General features: G+C 48.0%; 5 protein-coding genes across 12 annotated transcripts; 2 read left to right on the top strand and 3 right to left on the bottom strand.

The window, feature by feature from the left end:
- Window positions 1-83: 83 nt before the first annotated feature.
- On the bottom strand, window positions 84-13,761 carry LOC121588003. The gene is made up of 4 exons (XM_041905454.1): window positions 13,240-13,761; window positions 2,381-2,716; window positions 915-1,095; window positions 84-816 (listed from the first exon to the last, which is right to left on the bottom strand). Exons 1-4 carry the CDS (start codon window positions 13,257-13,259, stop codon window positions 376-378), a joined length of 978 nt encoding a protein of 325 aa, XP_041761388.1. The 5' UTR covers window positions 13,260-13,761; the 3' UTR covers window positions 84-375.
- Window positions 13,762-15,407: 1,646 nt separating this feature from the next.
- LOC121588006 lies at window positions 15,408-22,159 on the top strand. 6 transcript variants are annotated; one of them, XM_041905461.1, is made up of 4 exons: window positions 20,753-20,938; window positions 21,057-21,085; window positions 21,166-21,247; window positions 21,313-22,159. In XM_041905461.1, exons 3-4 carry the CDS (start codon window positions 21,242-21,244, stop codon window positions 21,784-21,786), a joined length of 480 nt encoding a protein of 159 aa, XP_041761395.1. In that variant the 5' UTR covers window positions 20,753-20,938; window positions 21,057-21,085; window positions 21,166-21,241; the 3' UTR covers window positions 21,787-22,159. The 6 variants fall into 6 exon arrangements, with proteins under 6 accessions (XP_041761398.1, XP_041761397.1, XP_041761395.1 ...); XM_041905464.1 differs by lacking the exons at window positions 20,753-20,938; window positions 21,057-21,085 and adding an exon at window positions 15,408-15,428; XM_041905463.1 differs by lacking the exons at window positions 20,753-20,938; window positions 21,057-21,085 and adding an exon at window positions 20,692-20,746.
- On the bottom strand, window positions 18,879-20,660 carry LOC121588002 (E3 ubiquitin-protein ligase RING1). Of its 2 annotated transcripts, none has more exons than XM_041905451.1 (3): window positions 19,438-20,660; window positions 19,176-19,351; window positions 18,879-19,068 (listed from the first exon to the last, which is right to left on the bottom strand). In XM_041905451.1, exons 1-3 carry the CDS (start codon window positions 20,489-20,491, stop codon window positions 19,024-19,026), a joined length of 1,275 nt encoding a protein of 424 aa, XP_041761385.1. In that variant the 5' UTR covers window positions 20,492-20,660; the 3' UTR covers window positions 18,879-19,023. The 2 variants fall into 2 exon arrangements, with proteins under 2 accessions (XP_041761385.1, XP_041761386.1); XM_041905452.1 differs by having other exon boundaries at window positions 19,179-19,351.
- On the bottom strand, window positions 21,910-23,552 carry LOC121588005. 2 transcript variants are annotated; one of them, XM_041905456.1, is made up of 3 exons: window positions 23,417-23,552; window positions 22,746-23,343; window positions 21,910-22,677 (listed from the first exon to the last, which is right to left on the bottom strand). In XM_041905456.1, exons 2-3 carry the CDS (start codon window positions 23,166-23,168, stop codon window positions 22,273-22,275), a joined length of 828 nt encoding a protein of 275 aa, XP_041761390.1. In that variant the 5' UTR covers window positions 23,169-23,343; window positions 23,417-23,552; the 3' UTR covers window positions 21,910-22,272. The 2 variants fall into 2 exon arrangements, with proteins under 2 accessions (XP_041761390.1, XP_041761391.1); XM_041905457.1 differs by having other exon boundaries at window positions 23,421-23,552.
- Window positions 23,553-23,654: 102 nt separating this feature from the next.
- Window positions 23,655-26,214, top strand: LOC121588001 (serine/threonine-protein kinase mph1). The gene is made up of 6 exons (XM_041905450.1): window positions 23,655-23,780; window positions 23,871-23,924; window positions 24,001-24,069; window positions 24,138-25,107; window positions 25,185-25,291; window positions 25,376-26,214. The coding sequence occupies exons 1-6, from the start codon at window positions 23,665-23,667 to the stop codon at window positions 26,022-26,024; spliced, it is 1,965 nt and encodes a 654-aa protein (XP_041761384.1). The 5' UTR covers window positions 23,655-23,664; the 3' UTR covers window positions 26,025-26,214.
- The last annotated feature ends 306 nt before the right edge of the window (window positions 26,215-26,520 follow it).

Raw genomic sequence — 26,520 nt, 5'->3', positions numbered from 1 at the left:
ACCTCAGCCTTCGTGTGAGAAGACACGCACGGTGGATCGTTTTAAAACCTACAACTAGTTTTTTATATCTTTTTTCATTTTGATTGCTTGCGATAGTGTTGGAGTATTGTGTAAGATACAGGTGTCTTCCTTTGAATGTGGTTTAAAAACAAATCTATCTTTGCAATTTCATACATAAATGTTGAAGAAATTTGACAGTCCTTTGGAAGCAATTGAAAGCATTAGCCATCCGCCACAGCAGCTTGGTGTTTGGTTGAGGTTCTCTCCAATCTACCCTACTGTTTCTTCTCTTCCCTTCGTGCTCTTCCTCATGCTTAGTTAGTATGAAGCTTAATATCTACTGCTAAGTTTAAATCGCTTGCCCACGGCCCCATACTACACCCCCGCTGTCGCCTTCTCGTGGCTCACGATCTTCGTTTTGCTGCCCTTGTCGCCCAGAATGTAGAAACTCTGGGGCTTGCCATTGCTGCCCGTGCTGTACTTGCCACTGGCGTGCTTTTTCGACTTGCCGCCGCCGGTTTGCCTCTTGGCCGGCGCGTAGTACGTCGGGAACTTGCGCTTGCCCAGCCGCCCCGACCCATCGGACCCGTCGCGCTCGTGCGAGCCCATCTTCAGCAGCGACTTTTCGCGCGGTGCCGCCTCCCACGGTTTGCTCCAGGTCGGAATTTCCTTAATGTCGATCAGCTCGTCGATGTCATCGTGGCGGCGCGAGTTCGGATGGCGGCTCTGCTTCGCGCCGAGCATCTTCTTCAGCACCGGAATGTTCCAGTGGTAGATGCGTGCCGGTTTGCCGTTCGATTTGAATCCAACCGGGACCTACAAAAACACACACACACACAGAGACCGCAGACCGCAGGGTTAGCAAATGAGGACACAGTGTGGGGGGGGAGTAGCAGCCGGCTCCCCAATCTTACCTGCTTGCCGACGTCCGAAATGCTGTTCAGCGGGGCGTTGTTCGTGTAGTAGTACGGATTCGGGGGCAGCTTGATGACATACATGTGCGAATCGTCCGGACGGCCGTAGTGGCGGGATTCCTCCGCAAGCCGCTTCTTGTGGTGGTTGGTCGCGGGACGTACCTTCCCCAGGCCGAGCTTGCTGCAAAATCAGTACATGCAACGAAATGTCGAACCAGCGTTAGCAACGCGCAATTTCTAAATTGGAGAAACCTATTCACAATTGCTGTCATTCGCCCACGAGCCAGCGTCAGGAAGAAATGACGCACATTCCGGTGTCGGGGAACTCGAGGAATGAGGATTCTCGATCAATCGAAAAATCAATATTTGAAGACTCGTCCGAGACGCAGACGAGCCATAGCTCTACGATGCTGATGGCGGGTGTGCTGCAGAAGCGAAGATTGTTTCGCTATTTCGCTACCGAAACGACGTCTTGAAGCCATAGCTATACAATAAGCATGAGTGTGCATGAATGTGGAGATGTGATTTTGGGGTTTTGCTTGTGTTTATCTCTCGCTCTTTGCTCTCTGGCCGTGTGGCGTTGATCGATAATTTGCTACAGGGTAGGTTTTTGCGCATGAAAGATGAGCTCCAAAAAAAAAAGGCCAACACCAAACGCGATTCGGTCAGAGTGTTTTGAGCAGTTTCCAATAGTGAAACAAATATGTTTTTGTCTGTGTGTGCCACCACGTAAACAGGTATATCTGTGGATCTTTCTTTGCGTACAACAGTGTGCAAAATAATTCCAGTGGCAGTTTCTTCGTTCACTGTTGGTATTGTTAGAGATGACCCATAATTCCATTGAAGGAAGTGCAAGTTTATAACATGAGTTGACTGATTATGGCATTGTTGCAAATGCGTTGTACAAGATCTGTGCTACCTACACGTGCGAAATGCTTGTTCTCCTAGTAAAACTATGATTGATTGATGTCCATAATTTTTGTTGATTTTTACGCCCTTTACTAATTTTGGGTGGCCTCCTTTCTTAGTTATTGCACATTTACGCTTGGATCATTTGAGAAGGAACACTTCCTTCTGGAATTGTAGGCTAAATTGTCTCCTACTCAGTTAATTTCAATAAAAAAAGCTGCCTGATTATTATCATAAGAGTCTTGCGTATGATGATTATCAAGGCTTTCAATGTTAAACCATCTAACAGCTGCCACTGTTTTGCACACCCCTGTAGATCTATCACCTTCCCAAATTTGCATTAAACACCGGATCTTCCCATCAAACGCGTGCAAAGGCGTCATAATGATAGGTTTATGATGATCTCCAAAATCAGCTCGAATTGAACAGATCTCGCAGCGATCGCGATCGGCCATCGGCGTTTCACTCCATGCCTGCTTGTCTTGTTCGCCAACGATACGAGTTCTATTAATAGATCTCCCCTACCCTAAGCCGATTCGATCACCCACTTTACTCACCCGAACAGCTCCGCATTGCTCAGATCCTTCTTGGCGGAAACGTCCAGCGATTTCGGCGCGAACCGATTAGCGTTCTTGTGCGGCCCGTGATGGTGCGCTCCTGCGTCCAGCTCGTTCGACTGCGCTGCACTGCTGTCCATCGCGAGCGTCTTGATGTACGTGATCGGGGTGGACTTTTTGCTGGCCTTGCCGAGCCGGACAGCTTTTCCGGTCACCAGGGACGCTCCGGGGCTCGCGTTCGTGTCGTGGTCGGTCGATATGGTTTTAGCGACGGTGGCCGGTGCCTTCTCCGCCAGTGCGCACCCAAGCACGAGGGTAGCGCCGAGCAGCAACAGCCTGCCGGGCGGGCACGAAAATGGGAAAAAAGAAAATGAGTTGGAAAATAAATAGTTATTCGCGTATGAATAAATTTTGTCGGCTGTCGAACGACCCCACAGTCCCCGCGTCCGGGCGCGGAAGGGGACTGAAACGGATGGGAAATGAATACTTGAGTGTCTTTAGGCCTTAAATGGTACTAAATAGTGCGGCTCGTAGGTAGGCAGGCAGGGGAAAATAAGGTCCGCCTGCAGCGGGCAGGTGTGGTTAATTCTGTGCACGGCAAAACGGGCTAGCGAAGGGGAGAGGCCCCGGCCGGGAGGGCGAAAGAAGCATCTCATCAGTGCGTGCCATTCGCCCCGGAGGACGGGAAATTTGCCATTTTACGCCACTCGCACGGAACACCGGCAATATGTCGTGAAGCATGGCGTCATGCGAGACGATGACGAACGCAAGACGATGTCCACCGACCGCCGGATAGACTGGAGACGCTGGGCTGGGGCCTCGTGCGATGCACACTGACACGGTCGCTGGTTTCCCCCCCATACACACACACACACCGGCCGGGCCGGTACCGTTAGTATCATTTGCCCGCTGCCCGACGATAAGGGGTTCGCTGTTTGCGCTCTTCTTTGTAGCGTGTGCGTCTTTGCTGTTTTTGCTGTCTTCTTGCCGTGCCCAGATCGTCATTAAATCAGCCGGAATGGATTGCCGCTTACGGTGCAAGAACCTGCGCCAACAGAACCGTACTGCGTTCTACGGCAAGATCGCGCACGCGCTTGTGTGTGTGTGTCTCTCTCTCTCTCGCTCTCTATAATACGCAACTGACCGTGTAGCGTATAATCCGTAGCTGTTATGTATTATTGATAAGCTGCTGTCGCACAGGACATTAGCACCTCGAGCATCGGATTGTGCAAAGGAAAGTCGAAGCATCGCGTTCGTGATCGTGCGTCGATAGTCGATCGGATCGGGGAGGATTTTAGGCCTCCCTCCTATTTCCTACGGTACACGGTCGAGATGGGAATGTGAGAGGAGGAAAACAGTAAATCGAGGACGTCCCGAGATGGATGTGTGCATTCCGAACGGGGTTGACCATTTGCGGTCATAACACCGCCCATGAGTATGTGTGTGTGTGTGTGTGTCTGTGGGAAGATACCCTAGTGCGGAAGAGGTCCCAGTTTTGGTTCCCGATTCGATTCGGGGTGGGAATCGCGATCACTGTCCACATACTGTCCAGGTATGGTACCGGCTAGGGCGCGGTGTACATCGCGTATCCATATCTGTTCGATACCGAACTGGGAGTGGGAAAAGTTAGAAGCAAAAAATAATCCCCCGTGCACGCCGTCTGTGGACCCATTTCTATTGCGGATCTACTGCAATGCTGTTCGGATCGATCGGATCGATCTGTTCCAGAAAACCAAAGCCAAAGGGTCATATAAAAAATCAAGCTGTTCCGACTAGAGCAGCGTTGTTCTAGCGGCAAACTTCACAATGGTCATTCTCTACCGTCCTCTATCCTCCCCCTTCTCCTCCCCTTAGTATTGCGCTACTAGAACACATCATCACCGCCCCAACCTGTCAGCGAACTCAACCGAAGCGCGGCGCTGGACCATTTTGTTTTTATCGTCCACCCAAACGTACCCTGCACACAACGCCGTGCGGATGGATTTTCGCGCTTTTCTGGCAATTATCGCGATACGGTCGGATTGCGCGAAATCACCCCGTAACGAGTTGGCGTTCTTGGAGCGGGGCAAATTCTTCAAGTGTTGGGCCGTTGGGCGGCGAACTGGGTGTATTGTTTGGACGCGTGCGACGTGCTTTCGCGCCAGCCGCCCGAAGGGAAAGGGCTGCCGGGGGGAATTGCTGTTTTCCTCTGTACGCTTTTCTACCCACTGTAAGCTAGAAAACAGCTTCAGTCATCGTTTGCTTCTATTTTGGAATGATTTTTTTGTTGTTGATGATGCTTTTTTATTTATTGCGCTTTCCGCATTGTGTGGCCGGGTGTGTGGTGCTTTTGTTGTTTTGGGGTCGTCTTCATTTCTTGTGGTTGCGGTCTGGTCGGAATAATAGAACGCTCGGAAGTGCCTCCGTTCTATTGACCTTTGCTGCTGGTCCGGTACTTGTCTGGCAAGCCATGGCCCGTGTCTCCCGGCCCGGTAAACCTGTTCATCATTCTTGCAAGCGCTGCTTGGGTGGTTCGAGTGGCATGCCCGGTCAGGCCGATGCTACTACAGTTAGAACAACCCACGGGAAGCATGAAATCATGCTGTAAATGGTGACCAGTGGGTGAAGCGAAGTTTGCTTGATAATTGCCTCACGAAAGCTCCGCAAGTAAACCTGACCCGTCATCGTCACCGAACCCAATTTTCGGTTCGCCGAGGTTTGGTGAGGAATCAATTTGAACGACGACACAGCTACGCTGACAGGGCTGGAATTTGTGCGGCGCAATTGCCGTGCCGTGTCCTGAAGCTTTATTTTGGTGCGTTTTATGGTGCAATTAGAACGATGATGTCATGCGATAAAAATGTATCATTGTTAAGTTGTTCTGCTTCGGCTGATGAGTAATATGTTGAGCGGGGATAAGGTTTTTTGTTCGCGTTTGGCGCAAATCAAAAGTTCTTCCCATTTGCGCAATGGAAGTACGGATGATGGAATTTTACCGTTTCGGTGCTAAGATTGTTTCAGTTATTCAGAATGATCGGAATTTGTCGACTAACATTGGAATAGCCACCAACAAAAAAAACTCTATGAGTAATGCGTTTGAATTAATTTGTAACGATAACGCTCAACGGGCACTGCTTGAGGAGTTTTGCAATTCAAGCTTCGAAGATCGCTTTAAATCAGAGTAGATAGTATGATTTTGTTCACGAAATAGAATGAATGTTGTTTAGTAGGCATTAGGGCATGCGCACAAGATCATATCCAGTTTACAGTCTATTCAGGCAACTAGCTGAAAAGATTTGGATTAGGATAGCCACAAATGGCTTCTAATTGCATGCTTTTGCAAAACCATTAGTTACGGATCCACCAGTCCGCTAAAGTTGAACGACCTCAGCTGGAAGATAATCGCTGGAAGATGGTGAAATATTACTACTATTACATTTAAGCAGGATCATGCAATCATTAAACCATTCTTTTTAATAAGAGAAGATTTTATATAAACTATAAGATTGGATGTAAAAAAGCGGAAGAAAATATAATTCAAATACTCAAGCCTCGCCAGGAGTGAAAATAAGAAACAATTTATAGCTGTATGGCGTCTTTAGCAAAAATGATTTGTCCAAACTGAATTCAATCAACTTAATCAAGATATGCTTATTGGAAAAATGGAACTAGATTACGATAAAGCTTGCTAAAGATCAACCGAAACCGTTTGTGCCGCACACCTGCACACATCGGTTCACTAAAATCAACAGATTAATCGCCGAACCGATGTAAACACGACCTTTAATACTGCAAGAAAAATCGGCAATCTCATTCGCCAATTAATTATGCATGAAAGACTACTTCAAACACACCACCCGGTGGCCCGTTGGCTAATATTCGCCCCACCCAACCGTTGCGGCCGGGGAGCGCCCGGGCGAAATTTACATCTGTCAACATTGTTTGAATAATTGTCTCACGGCCCCGAAAACTAACATTTCTATCTAGCTGCCCAACCTAATTCGACACCACCACGATCGACCCTTGAGCGAGGGACGAGGGTGAGCTGTGGAGACGATAGAAATTTCACCACAGTTCTTCCAATATCAACTCCGACGGCCCGTTCTGGTGTCGCGTTCACATTAATTGGGGACACCAACAAAAAAAACTAAGAAAGGCAAAAAAAGTACATCGACACTGGGACACATCGGTGTGGCTTTCGGTTGTTTGCCGTTTCGGCCACTACTTTTCTCCCCAAACCAATGCTAAGCTAATCTAAGCTCATTCATTAGGCCAATTAGGTGGACGCTCGGGGGTCTACTCCTCGTACCCTTTTCGGGGCGTTGGAGCGGAGGAAGCTGCGAGAAGCTAGTTTGGATTTTTTTTCTTTTCGGGGCTCTAATTTCCTTTGCGGCGGAGGAGAACGCGATCGATAGAGAAAGCTAAGCCGATAGGAAGCAAGGGAGGAAGGTTTTTTTCCGGAATTGGACTTTTCAAGCTTGACCAGAAAGTGGAAATCTTTTCCGTTAAATAAATCATTTCTTTCCACTCACTTTTTTGCGGTTTTGCAAAACAATGCAAACATCAGCAAAGCGGCTCGATACTGGAGAAAGAAGAAAAAATCATCACTCCACTTTTACTGTGGCTTATGTTTAGCCGTGCCGCGATGATTTTCGTACGCATTTTATTCGCTATTTTGCCGGTGGAAGCAAACGAAATAAAAAAACAAACAGACACACACACGCGAGCGGAAGGTAATAGAAATTGGAGGAGGAAAAATCAATCAAACCAATCCCATCCCTCAATCGGCACAGATTTCCACCGGTTAGAAGACAAATAAATAATGGGAAAACGGCGAACAATAGCTTTCCAGCGCTAAATGGGTAACAAGCGGCCCAAACCCTCCACTTATTTCGATTGGTCAATCGATCCCGAAGCTTTAGTGACTTTCTCATTAGCGTCAGCGGCGAGAGTGAGTTGTTTTATTATTATTAAGTTAACAATTAACCAACTGCTGCATTCCTGTCTGAGAATGCGGTCAGACGCAATATGAAAGGGGGTCGCAGTTTCCCAGTGGCGGTGGTTGTCGGTTTTATGACAGATTTTCGATAACTACGAAAGGGCAGATGGGGCAGCGAGTGCTACCGAAATTCTTTCTCGTATGGCTCCGTGCGTAATAGAGAGCAAACACACTGAGGCACGCCCCGGCCACTCATCTCAAGACGGCCATTAAATCAAACAACGTCCCGCCGAAACGGGACGGAACATCAATTCGTCGGTTCTTCCTTCGATTTTCACTTAACGATCGAACGATCGGCATGATCGTAAAAATATTCCATCACTCCGAAGATGCACTTGGCCGTGCATCCTACCCGAGCCCATCACACACTTTAATGACTCATTTTACTCTTCCGAACCAATAAATTAAATGAAAAAATAAAAACGACCACGATGGCGAACAAATAAAGCGATCGTCGGGAAAACGGGTCAATGGGGTTTTGATGGGAGATGTTGAAGCGCTTGCCGTAGCCCCCCAATAAGTATGCTTTTAATGAATCTTGGTGATCGTAAAAAATGGGTCCCCTCCCCACCCGAATACCCCCACCGGGTGGTGTGGATAAAATCGTCCGTCACGGCGGGGAAGCCGTCGTGTCCCGGTTCGTTCTCCTTCGCCGGCCGGCTCGGGATCTTTCGTTCTTATCTTTTACCACGGCACCGGCACACCTGTATGTCGCCGCCTGCCGTTACGAAAACGCACCCCCAAATCTAAACCGTTAGCGACGTTCTCAAGTGTATGTGTGTGTGTGTGGGTATGTATGCATGATATCTCGTGTAAAATCTCGCAAGCCGGCAAGCAAAAAAAAGCCAGGCAGAACCTTCCCGTTTTGCGCAACCACTTACTTCTTCGTCAGTAAAACGGGAGATAATGGCAAAATAACGTAAAAGCAGAAGAAAATAATACAAAAAAACCCAAACGAAAGATTCACGATTTTAACCCGCAAAATAGATCCATTCAGGGGGTAGAAGGATGGAGTGGTAAAGCTATTACGGTTGGCACAGGGAGCAGGATGGCAGGCAGGAAAGGGCTGGATGAGGAAGCTAGTTGCAATTAGGCGATGAAATTAGGATGAGCATATAAGCGAGCCGCGTCACAGCAGGTGCGTTAATGGGACTTTTTGCTGATCGTCATCGTCACCAGCTGGTTCTTTACCGGGCTGGCTCCCTTTTTGGGGTGGTTGGGCTGGGGCCTGCACCCATCTACAATCTGACGCCTACATGCGGCTCCATAAACGCGCAATTACCTTCGCGAGCTTTCTAATGAGGTCGCTGATCAGTGTGGTGCGGTTTGAGCGCGCGAAAGACTTCAACGACCGAGCAGAACAGGAACGGAGCGGATAATATTGTCGACCCTGAAGATGATTCTTCTATTTTTATGAAATGCTTCTTCCTTCATGACTTCCATCATATGAAATATTGATATAAACTTGACGTAAATTTGTGTGCTCGTTCTTTAAATTTTACGATCATATTTTGTATAATCGTATACACTAAACCAAGCGGTGGCTGGACATGACAGAGCCGTGTGAATAACTATGCTTAGGAAAATAGCTAATGAGCGCCATTAAACCTCAAATTGGACATCATTCGAGCATCATTAGCACTAATAGTCACATCGTAAATCGGTACATCCGGAATTGCTTGTTAAATAGGACATTTGATCGATCTTACAGCGTTATTGCAGGTTGCATTTTACGACATTTTGCTGCTTATTGTACGATAAGATCGCCCATAACATAATGAGCATCCATTTGGAAAGCAAAGAATTGATCATTTTCTCCCTTTTTTAAAGAATTTTCACACTGAATATTTGTGTGAAATTATGCAATTTTTTGTAGCTAAATGATTTAAATAATAAGGCACAAATCATACGCCCGAAGTCTGATCCTGATAGGGTCTGTTTTGTTTATCGTGCAAAAGAATCTACTGGAATGCAATTAATTTCCCAATCCCGTTTTCGTTGTCAGCCAGCTGCCTGATTCGGACGATAAATATTCATCACACAGCCCAACGTTCTGGTTTTTCAATTTGTTCCATCGCGCATCACGCGTCCACCGCCTTGCGGGCCACAAACACACGGATGGCGAAATTGGCCGATCCTTTATGCAGGTGAAGAAACCGAGGAACCCCTCCCCACCACCACAACAACGGCAACATTAAAACGAAAACACACACACACAAAAAAAAACTATGTTGCGATCATGCTGTGCGCGTTCTTTCACGTTGCCCCACGGTGGATCGTACCTTCCTTGAAAACGAAAACAAAAAAAAAGCACCCAGCTCCTGACCCACCCTGAGTGTGCCAATGATTAATGCTTTTGCGGGTGAAATTTTCGGTGTCAAAAATAATGATTCTCGATTTTTGTTGTTTTGCTCCTATCTCACTACCAGCTCCCGCGGGGTGTGAGGCCCTGTGAAAGCACAGCACAATTCACAGCGCCCAAATTCAGCGCCCCGCGACTACGCAAAAGCAACAAGAAAGAAAGAAAAAAATAAACCAACAACCAGGCGTCTAATTTGCACTGTCTGATACGGCGGGACACACATACACACAGAGAGCAAACAGCTTTGCACAGTTTGTTTTACTCCAATTTGTTCCTCCAAATGGGGCGGGTTTGGTTGGTTTTACGTTGTGTTGTGTTTTTTTTTTTCATTCACTGATCGTGGCTGATCGTGATCCCGTGGCTTAAATTGCAATTGCGGCCCATTTCCTCAGGGGTCGCAGCGGTGCGTGTGCAAATGTGCACAAATTGGGGACGCTTTGGCATGCAGTTCCCTGCCTCCCTCGATGAGGGTTTGAAAAATCACGAGTTTTGAACGAGCCCGGTTAGACGCGGAAAATAATTGGCAAATCGGGCAGTACCCCTTCTTTGCCCCCGGGAGGGATAGAAGAGCCGGTCGAGTTTTTGCTCCCGTTTTCCCCTTGGGAAGAGAAAAGCACCTCCCCGCTGCGATGGGAAGCAAGCGGCCGGAATGGGGTTCGCTTATCGGGATCGGGAGCCATCGAAGCGGGAGATACCCCATCATCATCATCAGCAGCAGCAGCAGCAGCAACATCAGCCTCATCTTCAGCACGGTCCGAGGGGGTTGTTTTCGTGTTTCTAAAACTCTCCGAAAACGATTTTCTATTTAATTCTAGCGTCCCGAAACCGGTGGACAGCGATCGTGACGCTGGTCGCTTCATCGCCCAGCCCTCGATCGGAACTTCCGATTGTGTCCCGCACCATCCATCCCGTTAGCTGTGCATGAGGTTAGCTCGTTAAAAGGGTGGTGGTGGTGGTGGTGGTGAGTGTTTAAAGGCCACCAAATGAAGTGACGAGACGGATTAATCATAGCAACTAATGCGCGGGAACTAGCAAACGAGGGGGATTTAAAACGAAGGCAGCAGAATGTAGGCTGACTGATGAGAAAGGAAATGATTGCGATCGTAGCAAACAGATCGTCAATTTTCTGCTCTTTTTTGTCGTTTTTGTTTCATTCTAAATAAACAAACAGGGAAGGAGCGACGGCTCCAGCAGTGAATGTAACCGTAATTTAAAAACAAAATAGAAGAAAGGAAGGAAGTATCTATTTACAAAATAAAACGTTTAGTAAAACAATTGGAATTACAAATGCGTGCCACACTACTCGCTGAAAATGTCCGAACAGAGGAGATAATTGATAAAGTTGGAGAAAGAGAGAGGGGGCGAAAAAATGAAGCAAACTGTTCGTTACACTTTGTGGGTTTAAAATGAAAAACTATTTGAGGGGAGCAAAAAAATTATAAATTTCGCTTTCCTCTGTACAACACAATCACTCTTGTGCAAACATTATAAAACAGGGCGGTTGTGTATGTGAGTTTGTTGTAATAGAAATGAATAATAGAAACGAGTAACATTCGCCCGGTGACGGGTTGCGTCTTGTGCAATGCAGGAGAAAGACTTATAAATGTTTAAAACTCCTCTCAACACTGCAGACAGCACAACGCCCAAAATATACGAGTCTCTATCCAAACACCCATCAACAGCTCCGGACTCCGGGGCAAGGTGGGCGCTGGGCGATGCGGCGAACACACCAACACCACGGAATGCGTCCTCCACGGCACAAACAAACGAAACGGGCGCATTATTCTAACCGCCAGTTCTCACCCGTCCGCGAGCGGGCTAAGATGTGCTTCCGCATCTTTCGTTAGAGCACGCCATCAACGCCATCACATGGGCGCATCTTCACAATGACCCTCGCGCGTTTGGCGCACGCGGCGTGTGAACCTGCAACCTTCAAACCCGACCGCTTTCCCTCCCTGGAGCCGCCCGCCCGCGGTGCCGTTTTTATTCTTTACCACAACTTTAGTGCTGCTATTTCCGCACACTTCCGGGGGCACAGTCGGTGCGGGGGCCGGGCCAGCCCGCTCGCTTATCTAATTGACGAGCAGCGCAAGCAAAACCATTATCAAAACGCCATCAAACGCACGCACCCCGCGGGGCAAGAAAGCCCGGGCAAGCCAGCCGATGGGAAGTTCTTGGCTCATGTGACTCACGGGCAGCGCAGCTCAAAATTCACTTGTCGACCCCACGGGGTTGGCTCATCTTCACATTCTTCTGCCCAGGCATGCCTTACCCACCAGTTGCTCATCCCCCCCCCCCCAGCTTCCCCTCGCACTTATTAGTTTCCTCTCGTTGGAGGAACCGGGTTTTAACTTGTCAACCTGTCCTCCCTTGGCTTGGACAAAACCTGATACCCGTCCGTAGCTGCACCGGTCATAACCATTAAGCCGCCGTCCACCGCACACTTCTAAACGGTACCGTTGGGTATGGTGCCTCCCTTCCTCCCGGTCGCTCCTCCATCCCTCTGTCCCCTTAGGAATGCAAAAGAAAATGGCAAATACGCAACGAGAGGGTGCCTTTGCGCATACCATTCTGCATATACCGTCTATTCTTGCATGTGTTTGCGTGCATGTGTGTGTGTGTGTGGGGTGATGTGTTTTTTCCCTTCCTTTCTTTGCAATCTGTTTTTTTTCTGTTTTTTGCTTTTCTCGGAATAACCCACCCGAAGGGAAGAACCGATGCATGCGTCCCCAAGGCTCGAGATGCAAGCATCCCAAAACTGCCCTGGGAAAAAGGGGGTAAGCGAATGGGCGGCGAGGAAAGATCTAATGCCCCCGCGGCACCGGACCGATTCGTTCCGCCGACTGACCGTTGGGACCGCAAAATTTATGGATTTCGTTTGTTGCATTTCGTTGGTGCAGCGCCATGCATGTGGGGCCGGTGCACTCCGGGGCGTTGCGTTTTGGAATATTAAATTCTGGAAATGTGCAATCGCCAATTCTTCTTCTGCCAGTGGCCTGTTCCGGTGCGGCGCGCCGTCCACTACCACCGGTTTGCGCAAAAGCCTGCTTTTCGAGTTTTGTGTTTTTCTTTTTCGTGTGTGTGTTTGGTGTTGGCCGAGGGCGCCATTGCACACTGGAGAAGATTCGCTGCACTGCAGCACAGCCGAAAGCATAAGAACCTGGGTTCCCTGGGACTCGTGGACCAATGAATCATCTGCTTTTGTGTGTGCATGTGTACGTGGAGCGTGTGGAGCGCCACGCCGGACGGATGGTAGAAGGATGGGATGGCTTTAGCATTACTTGCTTTTTTGCGCAGCATCACCATCATCTCCGGCCGGACGGACGGAGGGAACCAAATTTCCTCGGAATTTTCGACCACCGCGAAGCAGAACGCGTTCGGGTCGAGCAGGCACGCACCTCGGAAGCTGCCTTCTTCTTCCAGTGGCGCTTCCCACAGTAGACAGTGGGCCCCCCATTTGCCGGCCTCTTTCCGTGCAAGCTGTTCCTGGATTTGGACGGTTATTAAACGGGTACTTACGAAAATCGATTGCCAAACATCGTGTCGTGCCGAAGTTGGGTAACTGCTCCCAGTAGCTGCCACGCTGCTCTGCTCGTACGTTACTGTCACTAAGCACGGGAAGCACACGCAAAACTATCAGCTCGCCTATCGAAGCAAGCGGTGGAAAACACTTGCACTTCAAACCCGTTTGCAAACCACTTGGCCCAACACTTTGTTTTCTCACTTTAATTAAACAGCAATTTATAAAAAAAGCCCTCAAAAAAAACTATTCAGACACCTTTCTTTGCACACTCTCCTTTGCTGTCGCTCACGGGCGGAAAAATTGAATGGAAAATCGCGCTCTGCACTGCAATCGTGCAATCCGTTCGCGTTGACGGAACCGGGCAGAATGAAGTGATCGCACTGGTTGGTCTGCGCAGGAAAAGCTTCGCTGGTAACGCACACCGGCCGGGTCGGTGGTGGTGGTGGTGATGGTGATGCGCAGATAGCAGGCGTAACGTTCGGCGCGCGTAGAAACGTTTCGGCGTGCACGGATCAAGTTTCGCTCGACGACTGACGACTGAGAGCGCGGTGAGTGAGCGTGAGTGGCCGTGGTCAGCTTCGGGTGGCGACCACCGTGATGCTGCGCGGAGGGATTTCGATGAGGATGAGGGGGGTTATTATAGGGGTACGTTTGAGGGTGAAAGGGTGGTGTGGAGTCCCGAACGATGGCGAGTGATCGGCAAAGCGAGCGAAAGTCATCGGGAAGGCAAGTTCCCGCAGAATGCACAGTGGGATTTGAGTTTTGAAAATGAATTACGAAATAAGGGGACAGGTTCGAGATTTCAATGAATTGGTTGATCAGGTACAGGTTAAATATTACTAAATCTTTGAGTGTACTTCGTTTTTAAAATTCCTGTTTAAAACTGATAATGTTGTACTTCGAATAATAATCTGTTCGAAATTGGATCCACTTGAGCATTAGATGCATCATTTTCACTACACACTACATTGCAAAAGCTTTAGTCTCTTGGGTCTAAAATACATTGAATCGTTTCATCGTTAGGCCGGTCTTGTGATACAGTCGTCAACTCGTACGACTTAACAACATGTCCGTCATTGGTTCAAACTCCAAATGTACCGTGCCCAATACGTAGGACTGACTATATCCTTATGGGTAATCAATAAGTCACTGAAAACCAAGCTCCACTAGTGGTACAGGCAGAGTCCTTGACACCGATAACGGTTGTTGTGCCAAAGAAGAAGAAGTATCGGATCGTCATCATGATCAATAAGACTCAATTGAATTTGAATATGCGTGGAATTGAAGGTATTTAAAAGTAATGTATTTTTTCTCGCCAAACTTTGTAACTTCTGTAGGTTAATATTTTTCTGGGGGAGATAATCGAAACCTTAAATCGATTGCTCGCGACTCCGTTGAGTTCGCAAGCCGTTGAATTTCAAGAGCTTTGATCAGCGGCTCATAAGTAAATTTGCTTCTCCATCCTTCTTTAGTTTAGAATTACTCATACAACTTCTCGCTTAACACGTCAGAGTGGGCCTTTCTGATTCGTGTGTCAGCTTAGGTCCTCCAATCGTGTTAAGCCGCCACTGGCTTTGATACAACAGTCTCATTCTTTCCTACTTCATAAAGGATACAATAGAAATTATCTGTTTCGCTCTAGTCTCGATCTAATTCGTTATTACAGAAGAACGGTCAGATCATATCGCTTTTCTAGCCTTTATACAGTCTTGAAACATACAGTTGTAACGGATATCTAAGGCAACTTCGTACCCATTTACACACTTGATGTCTTAGTGAGATGATCATCATAACATCTTGAAATGCCCCAGGTTTAAACTAATTTCTTCTCGTATATATTGGGATATAACTCAACACAACGCTTTGATCTTTTCCAAACCTGTACCTAAGAATAATACTAAAATTGAAACATCATATTACCTTCCACTGAGCAGCATCTTTCCCATAGTGAGAAGCGTAAGCCACTCAGCTCCAAAGCCCCACCAGCAGCGAATGGACATGGCAGGCACGCAACTCTTTCCCAGGGCCAAGGCTGACTCTTGCAGGTGGCTCACCGCCCGTCCATTCGGGGAATGAAATGTGAGAGCCCAACCGAACGAGCCTGGGCGCATGTGATGGGCGCGTACATCATCACCATCATCATCACCATCATCATCGCTGTCGGTCGTTTATGACCGTGGCGCAGGTGAGTACCAGCCATCATCTTCCTCTGCGTAAAAAAAAAAAACGCGCGCGCCCGCGATCTTCACATGTACATACATATATATTTCTAGCGCGCTTTGCACTGTTCTCATCGCCCTGCTGCTCCGCTCCGCCCGTTCGTCGACTGTCGGCCAATTTTATGTTTCGCTTTTCTTTCTCTCTGATTCCGCTGCGCTGCGCTTCACCCGGTTCGGTCGTTCTGTTTGCACCCACTGTGGATGGGGGGGGCATGCAAGGGTGGCATAAAAGCATCCCAGAAAAGCAAACGATCACACCACGCAAGACAAACGATCCCTTCTAACGCGTACACTGCTGCCAACTGCTCGCCACGGGAGGGGTGTGGGTTAGCCACGGTGGGGTCGGTAGAGCGCCCAGGGGGTGTGTGAGAAGGAAAGTAAACGCATCCCGAAAACAAAATGCATCATCCCAAGCGCGTAGGCCCACACACACGCACACAGGGCATGGGATGACACGGAGAGGGCATTGGGAGAGGAGGAGGTGGGGGAGTGGGGTGGTTCGAAGAACAGGGATAGAAAAACTCACACACAAACCAAAAGTAGCCCCCGCGCAGCGCGATGCACAAACCAGCACGCTGTTCGAACAGCACGATGGCGCTTCTGCATTTTTCATACACCACCACCGCCCAGCATCTTGAGAGTGCAACCCTCCCCGCACGTTCCCCCACACCTGGCCACCCCACTGTCCCCGCAGTCGGACAAGACGTCCCATTGTAATACTTTCCTGCGGCTTGGGATGGTTGGAGAAGCCCACAAAACTAGGACAAGTACCGAGTGGGCACCAAGTGGTTGGGTGCTGCCAATGGCTTAGATAGCCGCTGCCGTACCGGGGGGGGGGGGATAGATTGAGCTTCCCCTCCTCTTCCCCCTTTGGCACCGATGTATGAGCATTTAGGTGCAGCGCAAGCGATCACGAAATGCGGTCAGCGCTTCCAAGAATGGCGTTTTGGGATGATTTGCGAGGATTATCCGATTGCGATGGGGGTAGTGGGTATCGGGGTTAGGGAGGTTAGGTGGTGGAGGAATTTTTCGTTTCCCAAGAGGTACGACTTTTAGCCCCCGATCCTCTCATAGCGATTCCCGGCATGGCAGTGTCTTTCCCGGGCGCTGGACACGAAACAGTCGCCAAGAATAGGGCTTAGAGCGCGGGAAGAGCGAAGCACAGAGAGAGAGAGAGAAAGAGAGTGAGTGAGAAAGGCAAACGAAGGCTTACCATTCCATTCCGAAACAAGTTGCAAAAGTGAAGAAGCGATGATTCGACGAAGCTGTCGAACACGGACGAGAACACGCCGGACACTCGACACACGGTTAGGCAAAACTTTCTCGCCACCACTTGGGAGCGCCAAACGACTCCCTCCCGTCTGTACGTTGGATCAATGAAACAAGGCGAAGCAGCGTGCTGAAGATGGAACTTCTTGCCATACCTTCTATCTACTCCCCTTGCCTTCCTCTGGTTGGATTTACCCCTATCGGGTGACGATCCTCATCGATCGTGTGCGATTCTGCTTGCCGTATGCTGATGTTGGTACGCTTTGCAACCCTTAACTGATCGGTTGTTTGGATTGCCGCGCGCGCTTGTATATATGTGTGTATGTGTGTGTGTGTGCTTTCTTCTGCCTACTCGCGGTTCTCCTCCGCCGTGGGCTCCCTTTCCACCGCACAAAGATTGATCGATATGACCGACACTTCGATCCTCGTTCATCTTCTATGCTCGCGCACGATCGTGTGGCCGCATGTACAGTGCGCGTGTACGCCAGCAAAAGGTCAAATGGGGTTTGAAATATGGAATGACTTTACCTTTCTGCCAGACACACACACACACACATATGCGCGCGCGTGCGATTATATGGAATGATGTGCACCCGACGTGGTCATCTGTGGTAAAAGTCTGAGGACATAAATATTCCAACGATCATCGATCGATTCGGCGCACTAAAATAGAAATAAGTAGAAAAAGCGAACGTGGAGAGAGCGAGCGTCACGAGAACTTCTTGCCCCGGTTGATTAGCGAGGTCAGACAGGCAGGCAGGGCTGCGGCATTCCTCCCTTTTCTCTTCCCGTACACCTAGGTCACAACAATGTTCCATCCTTTTAAGGGTGGTTTGACCGCTCCCCTTCCAACGCGCGTTAATTGCAATTCGATGCGTCCCGAGCGTCATTACAATCACGTGCGCGTGAGGAGGAGGGGGGTTTGCAAATGAGGTTCTGAATGGTCGGGTGGTGTGGAATGGTGGGATCATTCTGACAATGAGGAACAGCATTTTTTGGGTCGTTTGCGGGCGCGGGTTTGCGAATTTTTATGTGCCATTTTGGCATACGCGTACGTCGTGTGGCCATTTTAATGGCTCATTATTTCTGTACGTTCTGTAGGTAGTTTTGTACGAAGAGGCAGTTGTTGATTTACGGCTTAATTAAGATCAAGCGACGGATTCGTGTTTGCGTTTGGTCCTTGATCTTGTAGTTTGTATCAAAGCAGCCGGCACCGTATTGTGTGATAATTCATTTAAATTTGTATCCAACGTTTAACTGTTTATTTTTCACCGGATCTGGTCAAATACAAAAAAAGAACACGCAACCCACTTTATCTAGCCCCAACCAACCTTGTCCCCGAATGGTACCGCCAATGAAAGTCAAAATATATCAGTCAATGTCGCCGGCAAGTCAACGACACCTCTTCTTCATCCGCTTACCATTAGGTCACCCACCCTCCCCCTCCCAACACAAATGGCAGCTTCGTTCCCGCACGCCAGCAGCACGGTAACGTCAATCCGGGATGCATTCGTATGCATTCGTACCGTGCAGCATGCATAATGCACCCCGCGAGCTGCTGCTGCTGCTGCTGCTACTGAATAATGCATAGCAGTAGGGAGATTTTGCAAGTAGAAAGAAGGGAGGAAAAAAAAGCAAAAAGCCACCTTTTTCTCGCATAAACGGCAACGAGGAGAAAGCCAAACTTATTACTATTTGCAGCTAGAAACGAAAACTGGTTCAAAGTTAAGGTCTAAAGAGACAAAAGGGGCAAAAAGGCCGCCCGCGTATGCTCGAATGCTTGCTGCACCATCCGCCGCTCGTCGTGTGCGTTTGAATATAAGGAAAATTTAATGAGAGAAAGAGTTTTCTCACGCGGGTGTATGGACTTTTTTGTTGTTGTCGGCTTCATCTTCTTTTTTTTGCATTTTGCACCGCAACGGGTATGCCGGGTACATCGCTGCACATTTCGCTTCGGAGCAATTTGTTTCTTTCTAAGTATTTACAGCATTTTATAATCGGTTGCATCGTTGATTGATCGTGCAAAAATTGCAAACGGGTGGGAAAATCGTGCCAAGTGCCACAATTAAGCTCACGCATGCGCCTCCTTTCGGTTCTTTCGTGGAAATGGGCCACCGGGGTAAGGCACGACAGGACGCAAAGTGCCGTACTTGTGCAAACTACTCATTGTTTATTTACTCATTACCTTAACACTATCCCACAATAATAAGGTTCGATCTGATTAATAGCTAGCGTAGAATGGTCATCTGCAAATAGCAGTATTTACTGCTACCACCTTCATGTGCGGTTGTTCTAGGATTTCTTCCAGGAGTAGTACATCTCCAGCGGCTTGTTGACCTGTGGTAGAAGGGGAGGGAGAGAGAGAGAAAGGAAAGCGATATTCCGGTTAGCTGACCGTTTCGGTTGGTAGGAAATGTTGCGCTCGCTATATGCATATGTACCACTACCTTCCAAAACTTTTCATTCACTTGCTGCAGCGTCTGATTGCCGCTAAGCACGACCAGCTGGTTCGGCTGCTGCGCGATGTAGATGCAAAAGTTGAGTAACCGGTACGTTTCTGGCAGGGCTGGGTCGAGGTCCAGGGTAAGGCGCATCGCCAGATACTTGCTGAGATGATCAACTGTAAGCAAAAGAAGAGTGTTAAAGTGAAAAGGTCGGTATGTGTGTGTGTCACGGATTATAAAGTTAATACAAGTAATCACTTACTAGTGGCATTCGATGTAGTTTTAATGTATCGGATCGAATTTTCCTTCAACGCTTTCAGCAGCGGATTATCACCGGCCATTTCCGTCGGGTGCGGCTTGAAGACAAGCTCGATCTCGTCGCTGCCATGCTCGGAGTTGCCCTCACCCTCGGTATCGAGATTCGAGTCGTTTTCTTCCGTCCGCATATCCATCTCGCTGTTGCTTTCCGACTCTTCCGACCGCTCCGAGGTCAGCACCGATCGGGCACGCTTGGCCTTGCTGGCGGAGCTTATGTTGGACGGGACCGGCGACGGGGTGCTCCGCACCGATGGTGGATTCGACGACTGGCGCATCTGATCTCCACCGGCTGTTGAACCCCCGCTTCCACCTCCACCTCCACCACCGCCTCCGCCACTACCGGTTGTCGCAGATCCAGTGCTGCCCGTACCTGTTCCAGCTGGGGCGGCATTACCTCCCGCAACCTGATTATCTTTGCCCGGCTCGCCGGTACCGTTCGCTGTCGCTGCTGGGGCAGCTGCCGATGCTGGGACCGGAGCTGCATTGGACGATGAGGTTGGATTGGCGGGTGCCAATCCATCGTTTTCTCCCTTTTGCTTCCGGTTCGGTCGGTTCTGTGACTGGAGCTTGATACCTTCGTTTATCGAGTGTACCAGCGCTTGCTGCGAATGGCTCTGGTTGAACTTGGCCAGCACACGCTCCTGGTGCGCTTCGTACTCATCCCGGCTGGGGTAGATCTTCGAAATGAGCAGATCAAAGTTAGGATCCGGCCGCAGGGAACGCTTCGAGACGAGCTTCTTGCGACAGGTCGGGCACTCCTTGTTGCCGGACCGCAGCGCCGTAATGATGCAGTCGGAGCAGAACCGATGCAGGCACTCCTTGGTCGTCATCGTTTTCTTCAGCATATCCAGACAGATCGGGCACATCAGCTCGCTGTGCAGGCTGCGCGGTGACACCGCAATCTCCGTATTGTCCGTAATGGCTTCCTGCGGTGTACGGTGCAGTTCGTACAGCGACAGATCCCACGTTTTATTTTGCAAGGGCTCAATGGACGCCATGCTTAGCGGGTTCTGTGCAGTTCACTTCCCTTAACTTGGTCACTTTTGCACGCACGGGTGCTGTTTTTTATTATTCTTCTACACGCACCACACTCACTAATGTTGTGACGAAAACAGCAACAAACAAGGCAAGAGAAAAAATGGCATCAAAACAAGATTTGTTACCAAAAGCACAAGGTATGTACAGACGGGGTGACAGAGTGTGCTTTGACATTCGCAGTCAAACACGGATGATCGAGTGGTGATGAACGAAAGGTAAAAAACATCTGCCCCTGTAAGCCCGGCGTGTGAATATTATTGTTTAGATGAAAATGCACGTATTGTCTGGTGGCTTTTTTAAGTAGTTCCTTGAATTTTACTCATATTACGGATTTCCTGGTGTACGGTATTCGTGTGTGCAGTGTTAAAAGGTTAAATTTGGTGAATCTTCTACATAATGTGGTATATGTACGGAATAGTGTAAAACACATTCCTGAACTATCGATAAGAATTATACAATTATTGAACATAGATAAGAACAGTAGATAAGAGAGAGTTAGATTGATTCGTACTATTTTTATTGCAGTCTCATATGTCCATGTACGCCTGCACATGGTGTGTTCGTTTTATAAATGTTAATGACATGGTATGCAACAATTTAAACTTGTTTCTCTTCTACACAATAACCATTGCAGCGTGACTGGATGATCAAAGATTTTGCGACCTACACACCATTTAGAAGAGTTTCGTAAATACCCATTATCGGAAACCATGAATGTTAGTATATTTCATCGATGTTCGAAGGGTCCAATGAATGAGGCTATGTTTCGTCGTATTTACAGTGCTTTAAATGTAGCTGTGGCTGCGATAAACTCAGCAAGGAAGAACTGGAACTGATCATCAATTCATCGGATCGTGTAAAAGATTTTCTAAAAAACGAAACAGCACGCAGTGTCTTCCGCAGACTAACCTATCCCGATGAGGATGAATCACAACCTTCCGGCTCCAAGCAACGTCCCGTGGGAAAGAGACCGAAACCCAAGGCTATCAAGTACCTCGAACTCATCGAAAAGTGTGAGGAGCTCATGAAGAAGGCGGATTTGAGCGATGAGGCAGTCGAAGAGTTGGCGAAGCATAGAGACATGGACATGGAATTGGCCAAACGGTTGGACGAAAGCACTGCCGCTAATCGCACGGAAGTGCTGGAAGCTATCGTGCGGGAATATAGTAACCGTTTGTGCGAGACAGAGTGTTACGAAAAGTTTATAAGCAAGTTAGTCAAAGCGCACGCAGGGAAGCTCAACATCGAGAAATGATGTAATATGTGCTTTTTTTCGTATATACCAGATTCATACTTACGGATACTATGCTTCTCTATTTTATTTAAACTATTTCTCGAACTCGCATTTTTTACTTTAGTTTACCAAAGACTTTTTGAAGACTTAGCTAAACTGTAAAGCAAACCCTTCGATGCATCACACTGAATCGTTTTTTTTTTCTCTTCATCTTTAATTGCACTTTAAAGCACGCGCATGTCAGTCAGTGTTTTATATACTTAAGTTATTATCCATCCAATGTACCAGTAATGTGTCTTAAGTCTCTAAGTCTTAGAGCCGAACTTAAAATTGAGTTTATATAGTAACGTTTTAGAGCTTCGCATTTCTTCCAGAAGAAGAAGATACTTGGGCAGCTTACAATTATTTTTATTAATAAATAAATGAATACACGTTTGAATTGTAAAGTCTTTTCTCGCTTTTTCCACAAAATATTACTTGTTCTTTTCAAAAACATTGAAAAACCTCTTAAATTTCGTGTTTCGTGCACGCTACCCTATGTCGACGATCGTTTGGAATGGATATTTTACAATGTCGGTTCAGTGTTTCCATTTCACCCTCAAACAGCACGTCGTTAATGAGCTTTTGCGCCAGAATATTCTGCTCCTTGCTCAGGGAACGCAGTTTGTACGCAACGTGTTTGCCAAAAATATCAAATGCATCTTCCCGCATTGAAGTAAATGGTACATTATTGCTAGCACTGCCATAGCTGGCTCGTGTATCTACTCTCTGTTCAATGAAAGAGTATTTTCTTTTCCCAGCGGACGGCTCAGCTACGTTGATGGAGCCCATACTGCACGGTGAAAGGAGCCGTTCCTCCTCCCCAGTCGAATCATAATCGTTACTATTCTGGTGTGTTTCATCGTCAATATACTGCATGGGAAAGAAAACGGCCAAAGTTATGTTCCACCTTCAGATCATACAAAAGCCAGTCCACTCACCTCTATTTCTATATGCTCTACAATCTCTTCCACAGCTGAATCCTGTGCCGCAGCACTTGTATCACAGCCATCGTATGGCAATTCCCCATCCTGACCTTTGCCTTCGTCCAGAAAGGTGAACAAATCGAAGTACCATAACGTCGGTTGGTACACATTCTCCTCGCTGGCACCGGATCGAATGGATTTGCTAATCTTTCCTAGCTCCCGGCGGTAGCACGTTCGCAGAGTGTTGATCTTCTTTGTAACCGTATGGCGTGTCGCATTCTTGTCGATTTCTTTATACTTTTGTACCAACTGGTCGTACGCTTTCTGCTTTTCCGCCCGATCGATGTACGCCTTCGAGGTAATGTCCCACAGGCAGGGAAAACTTTTGTACAATAAAATAAATTCCGTATAAAACTGGCGCAAATTATTCGCAGCCATCGTTAGCGCGTGAAACAAATCCTACAACTGCAGGGCTGCTTCGAAAGGGTTGTTTTGTTTACTTTCGATTGAACGAAGAATTTTCGAATTTAACGAAGAAAACCGTTAAAAACTTCCCGTTTGGTTTGTTTGATTTTGATTGTGGGCCTCATGCTACCGCAAAAGAAGGGCAAAGCTATTGAATGTGAAGTTAATTAAATCACACGATTAGATTTTGGAACTCCATTCTCACAAACTCCTCGACATACCTACGTCGCACTCTGAAATTGGAGTCTGCAAATTTGAATGTTCATCACCGCAGCACTCTTCACCTTGGCCACCTCGGCAGCCATGTTGCTTTTTCAAAAGCCTCAACTGTCTGTCAAAGCCTTGTGTCACTTGAATTTTACAAAATAATAACAGCTTTTAGCGGACTTCTGCAGCAAGTGGTGTTCAAGACGGCAAAGAAATTTATCATTTACAATATATCCGAAATCGATGGAACGAATCGCTAGGCATGCCGCAGACGGAAACTAAAGCACCTGCAGTTGCACTGGCAACATCGTCGTTCACACTGGAAAGCCAAAAACATGCAGCGGAAGGGCTGCAGCAACACGCCGTAAATATAACAATGTACGATCAAAGCAGGTTTGCGTAGTGCGATGACCATCTAACCATTGTTGGAAACGTTTATAACTTTGCTTTCCTTATGAATTGGTACAGGGAGAAGGAATCTTGCGAAGAAACATCGCCACGGTGCTTTCGCTCGACGAGAAGGTAAATCCCGCATTCGCAAGCAAAGTGTGCTGTCTGGCCCGGTACCCGGTTGTTAATGTTTTTCTTTGTGTTTCAGCTTTCAACCGAAGCGAGTGTCCGAGTTGCCCCCTCTTGAATCGGATTCCGATTCCGACGGGGATGGAAAGTAAGCGAACACGAAGCGGAAGTTGACAAACAAACAAACATGCTTCTCTGACCAATTTACTCTTTCAGCTTAAATTGTGCGATCCTGAATGATTCATTCCTACTGACGCCGTCGAAGTGCATCGAGGAGGATGACAGTGTGGACAAGAAGATACCTGCCAAAACAACCCTCCGAACGGTGACGGATGCCGTGCCGAGGTCACGCATTAAGCTGGAAGATAAGCTTCCTGCCGCGTACGCTGCGCCGGAAGGCGATCCGAAAACGGTCAAGCGTGCCCCACTGGTTGAACGTAGCCAGCTCGATCCCAAGCTGATCAACGATTCGTCACCGACCAAGTCCACGCGCAGCCATGATTCTGGGTATGGTGCAAGCGCAACAGTCGACACGATCGGCGAGCTTGCGGGATCTTTACGCAGACCAACCAACAGACCCGTTCCAGTCGGCGTGCAAAGCCCAACACCACCGGAGACAGCACCTGAACGGATGGAAGTGGAAAAGAATCGTCATCAGTTCGTGACTCCACGCGACAAGTTTCCGCTCGGGCAGCTGCGGGAAACTGGCTCAAAGATGTTTACCTCGACCACGGTGCGCAAATCACGCAACACGATCGAAAATGAGTTCAAGTCGCAGAAGGTTCTGTTCGCGACACCGGTGGTAATGTCACGGCCACCGGTTAGCTTTCTACCCGACGATAGTCTGAACTACTCGGTGGTCAACACACCGGACGGGGCGAAGGGATCGAAACATTTGTCACCCATCAAGGAGCAGCAAAATATGGCCAAGCGATCGACGAATCAGCTCTTTGGTGGGTTGGACGCGCCTGATAAGGTTGCTGCACCGAATGTACCGGCTGTAGCCGCACCGGCAACGGTCGAAAGGATGGTTGAATCCGGCGAAGCACAACAACAGCAACCGAAGGAACGGCCAATCGTAATCAATGGGAAGGAATATCTGGTGATGAAAAAGCTAGGATCTGGTGGATCGAGTTCCGTCTTTCTTGCCAAACAGGTTGCGACGGGATTGGAGTGTGCTGTTAAGGTATGTGCTTCCGTTAGCCGGTATATTTGTGCAATCACTAAACGCCTGATTTGTTCCGTTTATTTGTTACACAACAGCTCGTCAATTTGAATGGAGATGCAAATCTGGTCGAAGGCTATCTAAACGAAACGAAAATGCTTGCAAAGCTGCAGACGAACGAGAATGTGATTGCTCTTTACGATTAGTGAGTAACAATTCCCTGAGATTATTCAGAATTTCACAAATTGATACTGACAAGGGAACATGTTTTTTTTTTCTTCCTTTTCAGTGCCCATATCCCTGAAGCAAGCCAACTGTTTCTGGTGATGGAACGGGGCGAGAGCGATTTGCATCGAATCCTGCAAGGGTACACATCGGACATTCCGCTGTACACGCTGATGAGCATCTGGTATCAGATGGTGCAGTGCGTGCACTACATCCACGGCGAAGGCGTCATCCATCTCGATCTGAAACCGGCCAACTTTCTCATGATTCGCGGCCGGCTGAAACTGATCGACTTTGGCATTGCGAGCAGCATTTCGTTCGATTCGACCAGTATTATGAAATTTTCCCAGGCCGGCACATTCAACTACATCAGCCCGGAGGCACTGATCGACACGTCGAGCGAAATGAGCCCGGCCAACTCGCAGCCGCGCATAAAAATGTCGAAAAAGTCCGACATCTGGTCGTTGGGCTGCATCCTGTACCTGTTGCTCTACAAGCGGACCCCGTTCGCGCACATCAAAAACGTCGTGACGAAGGTGAACGTTATTACGAGTCCCAACACGGTCATTGAGTATCCACCGCTGGCCAGCTACTATCCGGCCATGCTGCTGGACATTCTGAAACGGTGCCTACGGTACGACGCCAAATCGCGTGCTTCCACGGCGGATCTGCTAGAGTATCCGTATCATATGGTTATCCCGCTGAACAAATAGGATGGTCACAAATGTTTCACAGGCATGGCTTGGCTGGCTCAGCGTACGTTTGTATTTGGTATTCTATTTATACTGTTGATGATTTTTATGTATACTACACTTTCACCCTAACAACTATAGCGCATTATTAAGAGGATTTAAAATACTGTATCGAATAAACCATATAAATGACGAACGAAAACATTGGTATTGGGTGGTACACGAAACTACATGTTCTCTTTTTTTGTGTACGCTCTAAATTATCTATATATTTAGTGTTCAATAAGCAAGTTTCGGGTATAGAAAAAGATAGAATTGCTCCGAATTGGTTTTAAAACTGATGAATCCGTTTAACCCTTTTGTACAATTCAATTTTGATTCAGGGCAATGCTTCGACACATTTCAAATCCACACAAATACTGAACCAGGCATCTATAAACGCAGCGCAGAACTGTCAGGCAACAGCCCTTTCTAGAACAGTGTGGAAACAACAGGTTCTATCACTTCACAAACTAGT

The sequence above is a fragment of the Anopheles merus genome, chromosome 2R, assembly GCF_017562075.2.
Source record: "Anopheles merus strain MAF chromosome 2R, AmerM5.1, whole genome shotgun sequence".
Taxonomy (NCBI): domain Eukaryota; kingdom Metazoa; phylum Arthropoda; class Insecta; order Diptera; family Culicidae; genus Anopheles; species Anopheles merus.
The sequence above is the reverse complement of the archived record's forward strand: the minus strand, read 5'-3'. Positions and strand labels throughout refer to the sequence as shown.